This window comes from Bos grunniens, chromosome 20 (genome assembly GCF_055505025.1).
Source record: "Bos grunniens cultivar Pamir isolate PY7600 chromosome 20, Bosgru_T2T1.0, whole genome shotgun sequence".
NCBI classification, from domain to species: Eukaryota; Metazoa; Chordata; class Mammalia; order Artiodactyla; family Bovidae; genus Bos; species Bos grunniens.
In genome coordinates, this window is record NC_141184.1 from 38,125,324 (window position 1) to 38,145,771 (window position 20,448).

General features: G+C 35.9%; 1 protein-coding gene across 8 annotated transcripts in view; it reads right to left on the reverse strand.

The window, feature by feature from the left end:
* Positions 1-5,093: 5,093 nt before the first annotated feature.
* Positions 5,094-20,448, reverse strand: part of TTC33 (tetratricopeptide repeat domain 33) — a 30,226-nt gene continuing 14,871 nt past the window's right edge. For 4 of the 8 annotated variants that reach the window (XM_086361557.1, XM_086361558.1, XM_086361559.1 and 1 more), the window contains exons 3-5: positions 15,604-15,685; positions 13,253-13,384; positions 5,094-10,303 (exon numbers count right to left, since the gene is read on the reverse strand). In XM_086361557.1, coding sequence (XP_086217683.1) covers positions 9,950-10,303; positions 13,253-13,384; positions 15,604-15,685 — 568 coding nt within the window. In that variant the 3' untranslated portion in view covers positions 5,094-9,949. The remainder of the gene's footprint in view (positions 10,304-13,252; positions 13,385-15,603; positions 15,686-20,448) is intronic. The other 4 variants (XM_086361560.1, XM_086361563.1, XM_086361564.1 and 1 more) reach the window with 1 other exon arrangement.

A 20,448-nucleotide genomic window follows, 5' to 3' on the forward strand; every position in this document is an offset into this window, starting at 1 on the left:
GGAGAAGGGATAGGCTACTCACTCCAGTATTCTTGGGCTTCCCTTGTGGCTCAGTTGGTAAAGAATCCGCCTGCAATGTGGGAGACCTGTGTTTGATCCACTCGTTGGGAAGATCCCCTGGAGAAGGAAAAGGCTACCCACTCCAGTATGCTGGCCTGGAGAATTCCATGGATTGTATAGTCCATAGGATCACAAAGAGTTGGACATGACTGAATGACTTTCACTTTCACTTTCCCACTACAACTGAACCTGAGTCTAGGATGCTGTAAGTATTATCTCATGATTGCTCTCCAGGTACACCAAAAATGGAATCAGGAAAGAGAGACTCAGAGCAAGAGAGAACATTTGACCCTACCGTTTAACCTGGAGCTGCCCTGGGTCACACATGGGGCTTTAACTCTAAGCTGGAAGGACTTTGGAAGAAAAGAGAGAAATACAGTTGGGCTTCTTGTCCTTGTATTCACATCAGTATCTCTACCATTCATCCATAACCTTGTATTTACCCTTTTAGGTAAATTCCACCACAGAAGAGAAGGGCACGGCACGGCAAACATACCTGCGTCATAACAACTTTCAGCCACAGCAAGTCCCTACACTGAAATCTGAACAACTGGGTAAATATTTCTCTTTCTTGAGTTCAATACAAGGGGGAAGCCAAAAGAATTCCAAGAACAATGATGAAAGAGAACTCAGGGCAACAGATCCACAGAGGAACACAGTAAAACTGTGCAAAAGGCAGCAGAGGGGGCTCAGGATGTCTCTAGATTAAAACCAAGAAAGAAAGAGAAGAAAATGAATGGATTGTTTTATATTTGGAATATTGAGGGGAGTATTCTATTTCTGTTAGTCAGAGGGAATGTTTGTAATATATACTACATAGAAAACTAAGAAATGTAAAAACAAGGCAGTTATTGACTCCATGAAAGACAGAGACGTACTCGAAAAGTAAAATGAAAATAATCGACCCAGTGAGATCCACTATGTGTAATAATTACATAGTCATATTAACAATGACTATAGATTGAGGCTAAAATTACAATCAACTGTATTGGAATTGGATGCAGGAGTAGTAAGTAAATATATAGAGGAAATGAAAGAGAGCCAAATCATATTCCTCCATAATAAAAAATCAATATTTAATATTGCAAATTTTAAAAAATGAATTAAGCACTGAAATCACAATTATGTGTATATATATATATATATTTTTATATACCAATCATATTCATAAAAATTTTACAGCCTGAAAATACCAAGTATGCTTTAGAAACTCTGATACAAAATTAGAACCATTGAAAAAAATGAACTTGGCACGATCTATTGAAGTTCGGGATAATATTCATCAATATGAACAATAACTGCAAGGACTGAAACACAGCATATATATATCTCAATGCGTGACTTCATAATGATACAAAAATAGAACAGAACACTTACTAGTCACCTCTGGAGGATATTGTACAACCAACCTATTATTTTGAAAAGTGCTAAATAAAGGCGGAGAACAAAGCCTCCAATACATAAACTGCCTGTACTACATAAATCACTTCTATGGTATAAAATAATTGATGAGAAGTTTTTCTTTAAAGATGTTTTCTAGCACCAAAATTCTAACAATTATCACCATTTTTTGGCCTCTAATGAAACAATAAATCTAGGCAATAATAATCAATGTGTGCTGACATTACAAACAGATAGCCAGAAATATTTAACTTTCGGTCTAAGTATCCAAAACCACCCGTAATATATTCTTACCAGAAAACTGATATTAAAGCTCAAGCTCCAGTAGCTTGGCCACCTGATGCAAATAGCTGACTCACTGGAAAAGACCCTAATGCTGGGAAAGATTGAAGACAAGAGGAAAAGGGGACTACAGTAGACGAGATAGTTGGATGGTATCACCGACTCAATGGACATGAGCTGGCGCAAGCTCTGGGGGAGATGGTGAAGGACAGGGAAGCCTGGTGTGCTGTAGTCCATGGAGTCACTGGACATGACTGAGTGACTGAACAACAACAAATCATTTTATAAGAAATGTAGGTCAAGAGGAACATTAATGACATTAGGTGGGACGCAAGAGACAGGGCACAAAAAGTAGAAAATTCTAAAGGACAGGCAACTCAGTTAAAAAATAAATAAATTGCAAAGAAAAAAATGAAAGGGAATCTATAGATTATAAAAGTCTAAGACATATCAACAATGCAATGAATGGGCTTTTTGGGGGGGGATTCTAATTTAATCAAACAATACTATCACTCAATGTGACACAACAGACAAAAGTCTATGTTGTACCTACTTTTGAAACTTGTCATTTTAAACCTTCCCAAAAAGGATACTGTTAGGTCTAAGTGACAACATTTGTTAGTTCTAATCAACACTATTGAACAAGATACTGAATCTATAGGGATTCTTTGAGAAAAGAATAGGTGGAAATACTTTTCAACCTCTATTTTTAAAGAGGTCAGCATTACTCTGACTCAAGAACTAAAAAAAAAAATATAGTACAAGAAAACTACAGACCAAAAAAACAACAAAAAGAAAACTACAGACCAATATTTTTCATGAACACAGTCATATAAATCCTTATTCCAAATTGAATAAAAAAAGATCTAAAAAGGATATTCCATCATAACTAAATAGGGTTTATCCCCAAAATGCAATTGACATTTGAAAAACACATGTAATTCATCATATTAAGAGAATAAAAAACAAAAATCATATGATCTTCAGATGGATGCAGGAAATACATTTATCAAATAGTTAGCAGACTAGGGAAAGAACTTCCTCAATTTAATAAAGGATGTATATAAAAACTACAGATACCACCATACTTAACAGTGAAAGACCAAAAGATTATAAATAAGGCAAGAATGTCCATTCTCACAGCTTCTATTTAACACTGTATTAGAGGTTCTAGCCAGTACCTAACGTGAGAAATGGAAATAAAAAGCATTCAGTTTGAAAAGAAGGAAAACTGTCTTCATTCACAGCTTGATAATATATATGAACAGCCTAAAGAATCTATAAAAAAGCTAATGCAACTAATAAATGTGTTATCAAGGTTGTAGGCTACGAGGTCAGTATACAAAAATAGGTATTTCTATGTAATAGTATCAAACTGGAAAATGAAATTTTAAACATACTTACAGCATTAGAAAAATATGAAATACGTAGGGATAAACAACAAAAATATAGGCAAGATTCATTCACAGAAAACTAAAAAACATGACGAAGAAATTAAAGATCTAAAACAATGACAATTATGCCATGACCATGGATTCAAAGATGTGACATGGTTAAGATGGCTGCTGCTGCTAAGTCGCTTCAGTCGTGTCCGACTCTGTGCGACCCCATAGATGGCAGCCCACCAGGCTCCCTGGTCCCTGGGATTCTCAAGGCAAGAACACTGGAGTGGGTGGTTAAGACAGCAGTTCTTCCCAAACTGATTTACAAACTCAATACAATTCCAATCAAAATTCCAGCAGATTTACATGTAGATTAAGACAAATGATTCTAAAATGTACATGGAAGAAATCAGAACAGCTCAAGAATTCTTTAGGAAATAAAGAACAAAGTTGGAAAAATCATGCTGATTTTTAAGAACAGGGAAATTTCCTGGTAGTCCAGTGATTAGGACTTGATACTTTTTCACTACTGAGGGCCCAGGATCAATCCTTGATTGGGGAACTTTTGTACTAGAGGTTCTAGCCAGCATAATAAGGTGAGAAATGGAAATAAAAAGCATTCAGTTTGAAAAGAAGGAAAACTGTCTTCATTCACAACTTGATGGTATATGTAGAACAGCACAAGATAACACAAGCTACAAGACACAGCCGAAAAAAAAAAGTAATAGACATATAGATCGGCATAACAGAATACAGAACTCAGACCCTCAAATACATGGTGAAGGTATTTTAATAGGAAAGGGTAATTATTTTTTTTTAATGAATAGTACCTGAATAACTGAAAACCAAAAAAGAAACCTAGCCCTTTACCTCATACCTTTCATAAAAATTAACTTGAATCAGACCTAAGTATAAAAGCTAAAACTGTAAAACTTCTACGAGAAAGGAGAAATTCTTTCTGATCTTGTAAGTACACAAAAAATACAACCGTAAGGGAAATATAACGGACTTCATCAAAATTAGAAACTTCCACTCTTCAAAAGATATCACTGAGAAGACAAAAAAGCAGGGACTTGGTGGTCCAGTGGTTAAGAATCCACTTTCCAATGCAGGACACACACAGGTTCGATCCCTGTTCAGGGAACTAAGATCCCACGTGTGGAGGGGCAACTAAGCCTACGCACCACAGCTACCAAGCACATGCTGTCTGTAGCCTACATACCACACTAGAGAAAAGCCCTAGCACTGCAGCAAAGAGCCTGCGTGCTACAACTAAAACTCAATGGTTATAAATAAACAGACAATTTTTTTTAAGTGAAAACCAAAAAAGGAAGCCACACCATGGGAACAAAGTATTCACAATACATATATCTCAAGATTTTTAGCCAGAATATACAAAAACTTTTATTACTCAAAAATAAGATAGCCCAAATAAAAAATGGACAAAATATTTTGAAAGGTATTTCCCAAAAGATATACAAATGTCAAACAAGCATATAAAAGATGCGCAACATCATCAGGAAAATACGTATTAAAACCACAGTGAGATACCATTACACATCCACTAAAATCACTGAAGTGAAAGTTGCTCAGTCATGTCTGACTCTTTGTGACTCCATGCACTATACAGTCCATGGAGTTCTTCAGGCCAAGAAATTGGAGTGGGTAGCGGATCCCTTCTCCAGCGGATCTGGCTGACCCAGGAATCAAATGGGGTCTCCTGTATTGCAGGTGGAATCTTTACCAACTGAGTTACCAGAGAAGCCCTAAAGTCACTAAAATGAAAACCAACAGCAATACCAAGCATTGACAAGGATATGGCACAACAGAAAATTAATATATTGCTGGTCAGAATGCAAAACAGTACAAATACTTTAGAAGATTCAGTTTCCTCTAAAGCTACACATATACTTACCATAAAACACAGCAATTCAATCCCCAGGTAAACATATATATTCATACACAGACTTGTGACATATGCATACAGCAACTTTATTCACAGCAGATCAAAACTTAGATGTTCATCTACAACCTAGATGTCTGTCAACAGATATGAAGAGCAAATTGTGATATATCCATACAACAGACTAGTGCTCAGCAACAAAAAGGAACACACTACACAATAGCATGGGTGAGTCTCAACATGGATGGATTTCAAAAGTATTATGCTAAGTGAAGAAGATCAGAAACAGTATATATTGTATGATCTATTTATTTGAAATTCTAGAAAAGTCAAATCAGTGTGTAGTCACAGAAAGCAAATCACTAGTTGAACAGTGTTTGTGGGGTGGAAGGGAACTGATTATAAATAAACTTTAGAGAACTTTCTGGGTGATAAAAATACTCTCCATCTTGATGGTACTGTCAAAACTCTTCAACTTACCATCGTGTCAAAACTCTTAAACTTACCATAAGTGCATTTTATCATATGCAAAATTACACTCAAAAAAGTTGACAGGATGGGCAGAGATACTGTTTTATATCCTCTCCTTCAAGTTAAATCTAGAATCAATATTGTGGTCTAGCACAACGCTAAGTCAGTAGACCTTTTAAATATGCCAAACAAATGTTTGCATACTGCCTTGGAATTAAACACTGCCCATTTTCAATAGAATTTCCATGATTTAAAAAAAAAATCTAAAATTAGAAAGAAATTTGGTTTTTGTCTCATGCTTACATTGAAATAATCTACAGTAATCTTTGTTATGAGGGACTCAAAGTAACACCCATTTTCCCTTCCTGACTTCTGAACCACTTCAGAAACAAAATGTGATGCAGAGATTTAAGTCAGATTTATTGATGAAAAAGTCTAGGTTAAAGGATATGATTGAGGTTTGTGCCAACAATGGCCACCTAGTATCAAACCCAGAATTAGACACATCTGCTCACCAAGGCATTGGCAGTCCTGAACAACTACAGGTTTCCTCTTGCAGGGACAGACAGTCTTCGCTGCAAAACATACACTTCCAGCAAGAGACCACAACATAGGCTGTCTGCAGGCATGACACATTTCAAAAAAACAAATGCAGAAAGAGGTTTGCATGTCCAGTTTTCTATCTTAAACTCCCTTTACTGGGGAGATGGCAGGGAGGAACAAAGGGAGAAACCAGAATTCCTTGGTTGATGGATGTCAAAGCACCATGGAAAAAAAGCCATCCCCTTCCCCATCCTTCTGCCTTCTCAACCAAGTATAGACTATTATTTCTCACCCTTTCTTCCACTCTGGCACGCACAGCAAGTGAGGTTCACACATAACACACATTAAGGCACAGTTCATGGTACACTGGCTATAGGGCCATCCCCTCTTCCACTCAAGTAGGCGTATTTAATTTCACGGAGGGAAAGTGACATATTTCATTTTACTTTAGTAATGAGTGAATCATCTACAAACTTGTGTATTTTTATTATTGGCTTAAAAAAAAACATTATTTTCTCAATCCTAAAATGTCATCAATTACAAAACACAACATCAGTTTCATAATAATCCCTAAGGAAAAACACACTTAATCTACTTATTGATTTGAAGATAATTATAGAACTATGGTTCTTGTGTCAATGTACAACTCATTTAGATATATGTATGTCATGAAATCAAAGTCCAAATCAATTTTAAAAGGCTTCTGACTCATGAAGTCTGAGATTAAAGAAATTATTAACAATTTCCTGCTGCTGAGAAAGGCAGGGAAACGAGCTTTTGACGTCATTACACAAAGCACAATTTTCAAACTGAAAAGGCTATCTTGGTCAGTTATAATCATGAAAACACTAGCTTTCTGAGCCAAAGCTTTTTTAATTTAAACTCTTCTTTATAGTTTTGACATATAACATCAATTTAAAAGCTAATTTCATACTGAAGTGTACCATAAAACCCTTCACATAGGCTCCAATTAAGGTAGATCTTGGTTCAAGAGAGAGGAAACACGTATACCTGTGGCTGATTCATGTTGATGTATGGCAGAAACCATCACAATATTTGAAGCAATTATTATCCAATTTAAAAAATATTAAAAAAAATTTTTTTAAGAAAAAAAGAATTACAAAAAAATAAAAAAGATCCAGGTTTCGTGGTCTAAACTTTGCATGTGTTTATGTAGTATTTGTTAGCACATTTAAGATAAATACTTTATAATCTAAGAACCTGTTGTCTAGAGAATAATGATTCTCAAATTATCAGACATGGTCTGGATTGTATAGTGTTCTGACTAATGAGTATCTATGCCACACACATTTTCAGATAAGAATACTACAAATTATGTTCAATATAGTATTAGTGTTTAGTGTTGTTTCAGAAAGTATATTAAATATCTTTAATTATATCATTACCATGAACATCAATTATTTCCCTCAGATTGAAAGAATTTGCTATTACAGTTACCAAGCTTAGTACAGATCTATCAGTATTCACATCCTTATAAAATAATGTATGCATTTTTCCCTTCGTACACAAGAGTGCTAAGCAGTTTTGGGGGCCTGAAGAAATGAGATCCCTTTCTCCTCCATAATTCACTATTTCGTTCTCTCCTCCATCTTGCATCTAAACCATCTTATGTCTTATTTCTGTGTAAGAAAGAGACTAACCTGGCCTACTGATGTCAGTACAGAGGCAACAGTAGGTTCATAAACAGAATCTAGTAGCTACACGCACTCCCATCCTGGATCTTGTTTCTTTTGGGTTGAGGTATGGTGGCTCAGAGGTTAAAGCATCTGCCTGCAATGTGGGAGACCGGGGTTTGATCCCTGGGTCGGAAGATCCCCTGGAGAAGGAAATGGCAACCCACTCCAGTATTCTCGCCTGAAGAATCCCATGGACGGAGGAGCCTGGTGGGCTACAGTCCATGGGGTCGCAAAGAGTCGGACACGACTGAGCGACTTCACTTCACTTCACTTCATAAACCTTATACCAACAACATTCCCCAACTGAAAGCCATCTGTCCTATAGTATCAGAAGTAGTGACTTCTCACTTCCAAGTATGGAAAAAATTACAAAGAAGTTTTCCTCCTTTCTTAAAATCAGAAGAAAGTGAGGTTAAATAAAACCAATTCAAGTGCTTCATAGAAACAGCTAACATTTACTGAGTACTTCATACACAAAACACCATACAAGGTGCCTTATATATTTTGTCTTCATATAAGAAATAAATTAATCAATCTAATTTTTTCAAAAGCTAACAACACAAATAGGCAAACCTTTAAAAGCAAAAAACCCTATTTATTCACAAACTATACAATCAACATCCATTACTCAAAACAACATATGGAACAGTAAGTGCACATTTATCTACACACCATCTACCTGCCCTTGAAGAATATGCATTATTTAACAAAATAAAATATCATTAATTTTTTTTTGATCTTTCTAAAACAAACTTCTCTAACCAGAGCTAACTATCTGATATAACTTTGGGGGGAAAAATAGTACTTTTCAAGGCAAATGCTGGCTTCTCCAACTCTGAAAAAAAGAAGTAAGCATTCCACTAAAAAAAATGTTTTTCAGTCATCTCAGACCGTTACATGTACATGCTCCCAGTGGGCAAGATAAAATTCCTTAAAATAAAAAGTAACTTACTTCCTCTCTAACAAGGATAAAATACCAATACTAGCTTCCTGAGTTTCAGAAGTAACAGTACTCAGCAGTTCTATATAACTGTACTAAAATAATAATTAACATTAGCAATGTCAGTACTGATTTGTGGATGTGATGGTGACCTTTCAATGAAATATATCCTTCAATATATCCTTTCTATTCATGGGATTAAACCATAAATCACACTTCAATTTCTGTGTATGTTGCGCCTAACGTTATTCACTCCTTTATTTCAATAACATATCTACTTTTCCCCCTCAATTTTTAGAAAAGTATAATTGAGTCATTTAAAATTGTGATTATTTCTCATTTCACTGAGCAGTTCCATAAAAGTTAACTAGAAAAGGAATTCTAAACCATCAGCTAGGAAATTACAGCAAGAAATAAATTGTTTTTAATCTTTTAAAAATAAGGAAAAGAAAATACTGCTTTTGACTGGGAAAATAGTAGTGTAATTTGTTATGATGTATCTGTAAGAGCCACTGATTTTTTTAAAAAATGCACATCTTTAAAATGACTCACTTGGTGCTAAGGATTACTCTATCTACCTTAATAATTTAAAAAATAAACCATGATTCTGACATTTGTCAGTATCTCACACATCTAACAAATACTGAAAGTGGCAACTATCATTGTTATAATAATTATAAAGTTAAAAGCACAAATCAAAAGAGAAACTTCATAAAATGTTCAGCATACACATTTGCATGCATTTTCAAACTTTCAAGATCCTACATAGGACCAAATGACAACTCTGAATCAAAATGAGTATCAAAAAGATTCAAGCTTCGTGACGGACTTACTCTAATGAAACAAGAGAAAAAGAAGAGTGAATAGGAATAGCGGTATATTTCTAGCAGGGAAAGAAGCCTACTTCCTTTATTATAAAACAAAAATCAACAAGTCAATATTTTAATAACACTGGCCATCAAGTTATTCACTATTTGAGAACTTGCTTTTCAAGTGGTATCTTGAAAATGCATTCACTTATATATTTTGATTAAATTAAGCTTCTTAATCAAAAAACCATGTACTCAATTTTAATCTTGAGCTGAAATCATGCCTCATCAAAGTACAGTCCAAAAACTATACAATAATTCTTTCACTTAAGTTTTATATGTCTCATCTGAAAAACTTATTTAACAAGCAGGAATTTTACCCTGTTTCTCCAGACTAAAAGCCCCCACACCTAAAATTTAAGTGGTAATCAAAGATGGATTCAAAGGACTCTTGCTAAGCTTCATCGGGCTTTGATAAAAACAGAGGCATCCGGTGGTGCAGCACCATCTTCCTTCTCGGTCACAGTCTCTACAGTCCCAGAAGCTGACACAATAACCATTGTTTTATTTGCTGCAACTGTCTTCTGTTTTTCAGCAATAGCTGCACAAACAGCAACAATCTCATCACTTTCAAAGTCATAGTCAGGAATTGACTTGGGTGAGAAATGTGTTACTTCTGCTGGTACTTCACTCTTTTTAATCCTCTCTGCTACTTTCTGCTGCTCCTGGAGTGTTCTTGCCCAAGAAAGGTCTTCTTTCCATATCTCAGGGTTCATCGGATAGATGTGAAGGGCTACTTGAAAACTTCGAATTGCCTACAGGGGAGAAAAGGTCAGACTTCTTTGCTTAGTTTTAGTAAGGAATGTATTTAATATAATCCACAATATGTTTCTCTCTTTTTCTCACCATATTACAATGTAAAGATGGAAGTTAGAACTGTGCTGGATATGATGGTTATGGTTTAAAAAATGGTAAATGTATTGGAATGATGGTTATGGTTAAAAAAACAATCAAATAGTATAAAAGAAAGTAGCTGACAAAACTGTTGATAAGGACCAAAAAGTCCATTAAAATAGAGGTATTGATATGATGGCTCAAAACAAGTCAAATGCATTGTTCAGCTTCTGGAAATCAGCAAACATGTAAATCTGGGGATTTCTTGGGCCAGCTCATGATCAGAAAGGCATCAGGAATGCCTGTCTTCGAAGCCAAAAGTTTAGGTCATAATAATGATAACATGTCTTAAGTGTCACAAGAGGGCAAAGAAGAACATTATATATAATGATAAAAGAATCAATGAACCAGAAAAATATAATAATTATAAATATATACACACCCAACATCAGAACATTTAAGTATATAAAGTAAACACTGACAGAACTGAAGGGAGAAACATATAGCAATAAAGTATTAGTAGGAGACTTCAATGTCCTACTTTCAATAACGGATAGAACATTCCAACATAAGATCAATAAGGAAACAGAAGACCTGAACAACACTACAGACCAAAGGGACCTAACAGACAAATATAGAAAGACTCATCCAACAGCAGCAGAACACACATTATTCTCAAGAACACACAGAACGTTTTCCAGGACAGATCACATCTCAGGTCACAAAACAAGTCTTAAATTTAAGAAGACATACCAAGTATCTTTTCTGAACTACAAGAGGATAAAGCTAGAAATCAATAGAACTGGAAAAACTCACAAATACGTGGAAATTAAGCAGCACACTCTTGAACAACCAGTGAGTCAAAGAAGAACTCAAAAGAGAAATTAAAATGTATCTTGAAATGAAAATCAAACTATAACATCCTGACGCTACAGGATGGTATATTTGCAAAAGCAAAACTAACTATAAGTTTATAGTGATAAATGTTATGTTTAAAACAGAAAAGATCTCAAGCAAAAACCTAACTTTACACCTCAAAGAATTAGACAATGAAAAACAAAGTAAGCCTGTGACCATTTTCTAACATACACACTCAGCTCCACATAAAAATCTAAATATTACTCATAGATACATATCCAACTATTGACTTTAACTTACTCCCTGTTTAATTTACCTATGTATTTTCTTACGTTTTTGTCCATATGGATTATTAAGAACTGTTAGATGTTAAAAATTTTAGCTTGTTTTCAATATATTTTTTACAGTATTCCCTTCATTATGACAATGAATAAAGTTATTTTTTCTATTCCAATGTTTCAAAATAACAGCTTAAGTTTATCTAAAAATCAAAAATTTAGATTTTTTTCCAAATAGAGTCCTAAAATCATACTAAATGGGGGGGGGGAACCACTTTTGATTCCTCCAATAATTTCACAATATAAATAAGAAAGAAATTTACCAAGGGGAAAAATGTAACAGTTGAACCACTGGTACTCTTATTTTGAAAACTTAAAATACTGAATAATTTTACTTTCATTAGCTGGTTCAAAATAGCTCTGTTGTTTCATCTGCACTTTATTTTCTTTCTTTATAGGACAATCTTTGCTATATGTCCTAGAGATTTTCTCCATTACCGTAAACACTTATATGTAAAACAGATAATGATGTAAGGTTTTATTAAAAGAGAAATGGGTAAAAAGTATTATAAGCTAGACTTCTGTTTGTTTTGCAATTAACCTGTTAGAAAACTAAATTCCTTTAATTTCTTTTTCCAACTGTGATATGATTCAAGTCTTCAGACAAAAGAGAGAAAAGATGACTATGTCAAATGGCAAGGAAAAAAAACAATCTCTGGTTAAACTTGTTTCCATCGCTATGAATCTTCCTTCAGACTACAATTCTGAAATTATTTCAATCCTTTTCTCATCAAGATTCTATACGATTTTTGAGAATTTGATAAATACCCTATTTGGTAATTAGAAATAATCATATATTTAACAAGAGTACCGGAAAAATCTAAGTTATCCACAACTTACTAAAACCATTACTAGTAATGTTAAAACAACTTCTTTGGGATATTTTGCTTGTTTTGTTTTCAACTATAAAAGTCTAATAAAAGTATGAAAAATTTTAATTTACTTGATGACACAGAGGAAATCTGGCACCACTATATTAGACTTGCAAACACCTGTTAGGAAATTAGCTGTTAGGTATATGTAGTTCAGTCAAAACAAAAATGAAAAGAAGACAATGCTCACAGCCAACTCTGACCTACTGAGCCTTTGCTACATACAAGGTATAGTCCAGATAAGGTGAGAAATTCATTAAGTACCAGTTTATAGTAAACTTTATACAATGAATACTTCAATTTCATAAGCTTCTACCCTTTTCCATTTCTCTGCTCACCAATCTTAGCAACTTTTCAGTCTAAAGTATTTATCACCATTATTCTTCCGTATTCTACTTTCTTCCTTCTTCAACACAATCTTTTAGTGGTTTTGTCTCCATAGTGCTACTGATATCACTTTATAATGGGGGTAAACTGAGTGATGCAATGAACTAATCTAAAAGTTATTTTATATTTAAATAAGGTTTACCAAATGCCAACATTTATTGTTGTTGTTTTTTTTAATTCCCATGATGCCAAATACCTGAAAAATATTCTGATCCTGATATATTGTAACTGACATTTGTAATGGAAAAAAGATGATCAGTAATAAGCGAGCAGTGTTTATGGGTTAATACCTTTAAAAGGTTATTTGCTATTTACCTTTTGTGTAGATCTGATAAACGACTATTTACTTTTGGTTCAACTGATCAAAAACATGTCAAAATAAAACGTCATCACTGTAATAATCTGACTTCCTTACCAAGACTATCTCTCCTAATCCAAGTTGAGCACGCCCCAAAGTCTGCCAAGATTCCCATGAATGTGGATTTCTCTGGACAGCCATTTCTGCAGCATGAACTGCTGGGAACATTTCATGAAGAGACATTAGGACCTATGGCCAAAAAAGAAGAAACCCATCAGTAACATTCATAAATTAGCAAACTAAAAACTAAACAAAAAAAAATAGACAGTCATATATAAACAACTCTCCATTTTTGAAAATACATTTTTAGTCTGGAAAATAAAACATTTTCGTGGTTTTAACCCTCTCCTCTGCTGCTGCTGCTGCTGCTACTGCTGCTAAGTCACTTCAGTCGTGTCCGACTCTGTGTGACCCCATAGACGGGAGCCCACCAGGCTCCCCCGTCCCTGGGATTCTCCAGGCAAGAACACTGAAGTGGGTTGCCATTTCCTTCTCCAATGCATGAAAAGTGAAAGTGAAGTCGCTCAGTTGTGTCCGACTCCTAGCGACCCCATGGACTGAAGCCTACCAGGCTCCTCCATCCATGGGATTTCCCAGGCAAGAGTACTACTCAGGGTTAAAAGTTATATTCTTCTTATTCCTGAAATAATTATGAAAAATATATTCTCTTTGCAACTGTTGAACCCTACTGCATGCATACATGCTAAGCTGCTTCAGTTGTGTCCAACTCTTTGCAACCCTATGGACTTTGTAACCCTATGGACTATAGCCCACCAGGCTTCTCTGTCCATGAAATTCTCCAGGCAAGAACACTGGAGAAGGTTGCCACTTCCTCCTCCAGAGGTTCTTTCCAACCAGGGATCAAACCCATGTCTCTTATGTCTCCTGCATTCACAGGCATGTTCTTTAACAATAGCGCCACCTGGAAAGCCCCAACTAAACCAGATAGCCATATTCTGGCCATGATGGCTCACAACTATTTGAACTCCAACTCCCCTTCTATTTACTCAACTTACAATGTGTTTTTTAGGGAACCCCAGGTCCTTCTGTCAAACTAGGTAAATTTAAATTTTGGTTCAACCACCCATCTTGTCCTACATGAACATCTTCCTGCTATAAAAATCATTTAAACACACCACCAGCCTGCCCACAATTACGTTCTCCAAATCATACACACCAGAAAAATCAAGGCATTCCAGGACCCTCTACTTCAATTTATGGGGAAGTGCTGGCTTTTATCTATAAAATTTTGACCATTTGCATTTCACAAGATTTATGACACTACCATTATCAAGTTCCAAATAAAACAACTCATTTCATACAGCTTGCCACAATCCTACCTTTAATATATACATGTTTAAGATTAAAAATTAAAGGCTTATCCAAATGAAGGTCCTCACAGCATTTCATTTAGTAGAAAATAATTTATTTGGGTTTTTCCTGGATAAATTAAAATCAGATCTGAAAAAGGATGTGCCCTATGTTTTGGATCATCATCTGAAAGACATGCTAGGTGGGCACATCAGGCTGAATTGCAACTATTCCATGCCAGAAGTATGTTAGCACTCTGTCTGAGATTTTAAAAGTCTCTTGAATAGTCTAATAGAAGTACTCCAGGAGAAGGCAATGGCACCCCACTCCAGTACTCTTGCCTGGAGGATCCCATGGACGGGGGAGCCTGGTGGGCTGCAGTCCATGGGGTTGCTGAGGGTCGGACACGACTGAGCGACTTCACTTTCACTTTTCACTTTCATGCATTGGAGAAGGAAATAGCAACCCACTCCAGTGTTCTTGCCTGGAGAATCCCAGGGACGGGGGAGCCTGGTGGGCTGCCGTCCATTGGGTCACACAGAGTCGGACACGACTGAAGCGACTTAGCAGCAGCAGCAGCAGCAGCAGAGGTTTTCTTTATGAACTTTCCCACAAAACATTAAAAATGTATTTATAAGTACAAATGTTATTTTTACACTATTAATAAACTGAGTCTATTCTGACCTTTTGCTATGGACCAGGCTGTTCTAAGAGAAATAACTTCATCCAGAATCCAATTCATCCTCATTCTGAAGAGACTGAGTTACTGTTAAGTCCACTACAATTAATTTCCAAGGAAAGCTAATACATTTCATCTATTTAAGAGATCACCAGTAACTTTTTAAAAGATACCCATCACTCATATCTTAAGCATAGTTAGGTTGAAATAAAAATTAGTTTCAATATTAAGGTAAACAAACTTCTAATTTGATGCATGAGGAAAGAGCCATAAATAATAAGGTGACATATGTTTTCCCCAAATAAACAAACTGTACTTAACAAAAGAAAATGGGAGGAAATATTCTTTTGGCTCATCACTGCTCACATCACAAACAGTGCAATTTCACAATGAAAGGGAAATTCTTCATAACCATTACCTGTGATTTCATCTCATACAGGGTAGCATCATTTGGGGTTAACTGTAGTGCTTCATCCCACTTCTGAATGGCCTCTCGGTATCTATAGTTGTTAAAGTTACATTAGTATTCTATTTTCAGTAAGTCTTTGAGAATACAAGACCAAATTTAAAGGTCAGAAAATAAGAAATAACTGTTTACCAAGAAATATCTCTATTCAATAACTGATAAGGATGATGTTACACAAGCAGAAAAATTTAAGAGATGAAGGGAAAGGACAGCAAATAACAAAATAGTTTTTTTAAAAAAGGACAGCAAAAGCAAAATATAAATTAAAAAAGACTGGAAATTTTCCCTGAAAATTTATTTTCTGGGCTAAGAAAGCACCATAGAATTTCTTTTTTTCTCTAATCTCAGTGTCTGCATATGTTGTCACTCATTTCAAGTGGATTACAAAGGACTTCTCTCAAGAATTTATAATCCAGTTGCAACCCCTGACCCTACTGCAGCAATCTAGCTGACAGAGATGACAATTTAAGACGCTGCCAGGTCATTCTGTAAACATTCTTCAGTATTTAGTTTCTCTGTCTATAAGCTCCATGAGTCCAGGGATCGTATTTTATTTATCACTATCAATATACGGTAAGTTTATAAGATGTGGGTCATATAAATGAAAACCAGTATGGAGACAGTGATTTCCACCATCATCTTCTTTTCACTGATGTTCTCCCAGTCATGACTCTCTTCTGAGTCAACATCTCCACCTAGATTCCCTATAGACACCTCAGACTCAATATGCCCCAAACTGATCTTAGCATACTCCATACTAAATCTGCAGAATTATACATATATCCTTATGTATGTTTATACATATATCCTTATGGCTGATTTACACTGTTGTACAGCAGAAACCAATACAATACTGTAAAACAATTATCCTCCAATTTTATAAATCTGCAGAAATACAGCAGCATTTTCTTTTTTAAATAAAATTAAGGAAAGATTAAGTCCTACACATTATCCAAAGCAGTCATCCTCACAGCATTCTTCCCAAGCAGTTAACTCATGTATACTTTAATATTTCTAGGAGGACAAAGTTCAAATTAAGAGAATATTCTTCATTATAACAAGCTGAAACTTTCTGTACTTTCCATCAATGCTACTCATCCTCTCTTCTAGAGCTAAACAGAAAATATATAATCCACCAGTTTTGATGGTGGATGGTGGGTGATCTAGGGAGGTTTTGGAGGAGAAAAAAATGCACACACGCACGCGCGCGCACACACACACACATACACACTGGTCCCTGCTTCAGATCAATGAGACATTTCTGGAGTAGGGACCAAGCATCTGTATTTTTAAAAAGTTCCCTAGGTTATACTAGTAAAAACCAGGGTTGTGAACCACTGATAATCTCTCTCTTGGTATATTAAGCCCTACCACATGCTGTCTTCTCCTGAATCACTTCCAGCTACCCTTCATTTCCTCTACGTATTCTTGCACATAATTTCCTACCTACTACGTGACCATAACAACCAAAAATGTGGGCTGACCTGCACTGATTTAAGCAGGGAGCAGAAAACTAAAGGCAGAATTAGGTAGAAAATACAAAGTTAAATAACATTTAAAAAGTAAAAACATTTTCACCATGCTATAGCATCCCTGTACTAGTAAATAATACAAATGGCAATACCATTTCCAAGGTCTCATGCCAGTGTGGCAAATCCTAGACTACATCTGCCACATAGCCAACTCCATGCCTAGCAGCAGGCGTGAGGGTGGACAGGGTGGCAGGGAACTTTAGAAAGTCTGCCTTAACTGCCATATGGGTTGTATCAATGGCTATTACTTCGTAGCAGCAGTCCACATACAAGGATAAGCTGAAGATTCACCCCACAATGGCTGGCAGTCTTTGTTTCTAGGCAAACCACATCTGAATATGCAGAAATGATGATGAGAACTACTATTAATATCTTCTATACTTATAGGGTCCCCTGCTGAGCTCTGAGAAGATATCTGTTTGAAGACTGTGTTTAACTCTGGGAGAAAGACCACTCGATTTTAGGAACTACTAATGATTTGAAGATAGACCATCGTTCACCTCGTTTTATGACGCGCCTCCAATGCTCTGCTCCCCTGCCTCTGCCTGAGTATTTTCTCTGTAAGGCACGTCACAGCCTTCTTGGACTTAACAACAAACACTACAAAGCACCTCTGCACTACACTTGGGGGCCTTTTAAAACAGCAAAACCACCAAGAAAAAGCAAAAAATGTGGAAAACGTAACACGAAAGAGACCACAGAGAGGATGCTTGTTTTCACTGTGAGAGCTAAAATACAAAGGCAGGAGTCTTTTGACTCAGCTGAGAACTCAGCTGGGAAAGCACCTGGAAACTCATTTGGGGCTTACAAATATATTTAAAATGAGTAAGTGAGCTCACAAATACAGAATCCATGAATGAAGACTGTATTTAAGAAGCAATGTTACAGCATTTTGTCAATGTCAAATAAAATGTCACTAAATACAAACGGTAATTACTTTTCACTAAAATTATGGTAGATTTCTATCATACAATTTTATGTGCTCATGCGGAAATACCAAAACAAATATAAAAGCTACTCCTATACAGCTCTGCGCTTCATGTGTTTAGTTATGTCTGACTCTTTGCAGCCCCATGGACTACGGCCCTCCAGGCTCCTCCACCCACAGAATTTTCCAGGCAAGAATACTGGAGTGGGGTGCCATTTCCTTCTCCAGGGGATCTTCCCAACCTAGGGATCAAACCCGCATCTCTTGCGACTCTTGCACTGACAGGCGGATTCTTTACCACTAGTGCCACCTGGGAAGTCCCTCCTATACAGACACATTTTAGTAAATCAGTAGCTAATGCATGATTCATCCCTTTATTTCCTTTTAAAACTCTATTATCAAGAACATTAAAGTTTTCACCTTATTTTATATTGTGTTCCTAATATTTATAATCATTGTTTTCCCAAAATGCTTAATGATAGAAGTAACTTTTCCAGCTTAGTTTATCAGAAGTGGCTTACCACTGTTAAGTATATAATTTTTGAAATTAGAGTTTGCGTCCTTGATTTTGGGAGAGCTTTTACAGAGAAATTATAAAGATGTTAAAAGTAGCTTTAAACAGATTTGACTGAAACGTGTGTGATTTCCAACGCAGGTAGATCCGATTTCAAGTTTTAGATGATGCTCAATACACTAAATTAAGCCAAAACAAAAAAATTCTATGAATTATTTTGAGTTTTCCTGTCTAGAATTTAGAATGACATTCTGAAGAAATCAAGGAAAAAAATAACGTATAGTTCCATATAATGAGCACTCATAGTAAGGAACCTAACTTCCCAAAACTTCAGGAAGGCTCAGAGAGAAAGAAAAAAAAAGAGTAAAAACAATGGAAGAGAAAAAGTATACTTCCTAACTACATACTCTCTCAGGACAGTCATACTGAAGGAGAGGCGATCTGGAACAGGAAGAAGTACTGAAATGATGCTCAGACTACAGTACATACTGTATAGAGATACAATATAAATATACTTTAAAAAGAAATGTTGAGGGGCTTTCCTGGTGGTCCAGTGGTTAAGAATCCACCTGCCAAGGCAGGCGACACAGATTTGATCCCTGGTCCAGGAAGATCCACAAGCCGCAGAGAACTAAACCCACGCACCACAGCTACTGGGCCTGTGCTCTAGAGCCTCGTGTTCTGAAGCGAGCTCAGTTTCTCAGCCCACACACCCTGCAGTCTATGCTCTGCACGGACAGAAGCCCCCGCAATGCAAAGCACACCACAACTCAAGAATCGCCTCTACTCACTGCAACTAGAGAAAGGCCGCTTGCAGCAACAAAGACCTAGCGCGGTCAAAAATACATAACATCAAGTAAAATTAAATTAAGCTAAAAATAAATTTTAAAAAAATTTTAAATAATTAGAAACGCTGGGTTGGCCAAAAAGTTCCTTCCTTTTTTCCCATAAAATCTCATGGGAAAACCCAAATGAACTTTTTGGCCAATCCAATACTAAACTGCTCTGAATTTTAGTCACCATTCTTTATTGAAACTATGTCATAAATAGTTTCAATATAAATAGTCATAAATAAAGTCACCAAACTTTACTGAAACTAAGTCATAAAGTCTACTTTCAGTAATAATTTAAACTATCTACTTACACAAAAGAAGAAACAGGTCTTTAAAGGTTTCTAATTTATTAGAGACAAGAACTAATAGTTTATAAAGGATCAATCCACTCTGGAAACAGGAAGGAGCTCTGAAATTACTTGGAGGTGCAAACACACTGAATAAAGATCATTTTCAAAAGCATATAAAAGCAATAATGCCAACTGCTAATTAGTAAAGGACATTTCTTAGTTATCGTATTGAACGCAGTTGCTCTATTCCACCCCTTGTGACACTAGACGATGAGAATTTTCTTAAAAACTTCTAAAAAGTCGTAATTTTAATATCAGATTCTTCCTTTAATATAAATTTTTTACTTCAGATACAAAAATTACTTAAAATATTTTACTATCTCTATTACTCCATTCATTTAGCTTACACATACATGTTACAAAATAAAATTCACTGGCAATTAATTCCAGTACAATTTGGATCCAATAAAAACATTCACAAATAAATGGGCTGGACTATAGCAAGTTTCTATACTTAAATGATGGAGAAGGCAATGGCATCCCACACCAGTACTCTTGCCTGGAAAATCCCATGGGTGGAGGGGCCTGGTGGGCTGCAGTCCATGGGGTCGCTAAGAGTCGGACACGACTGAGCGTGTCATTTTTCACTTTCACGCATTGGAGAAGGAAATGGCAACCCACTCCAGTGTTCTTGCCTGGA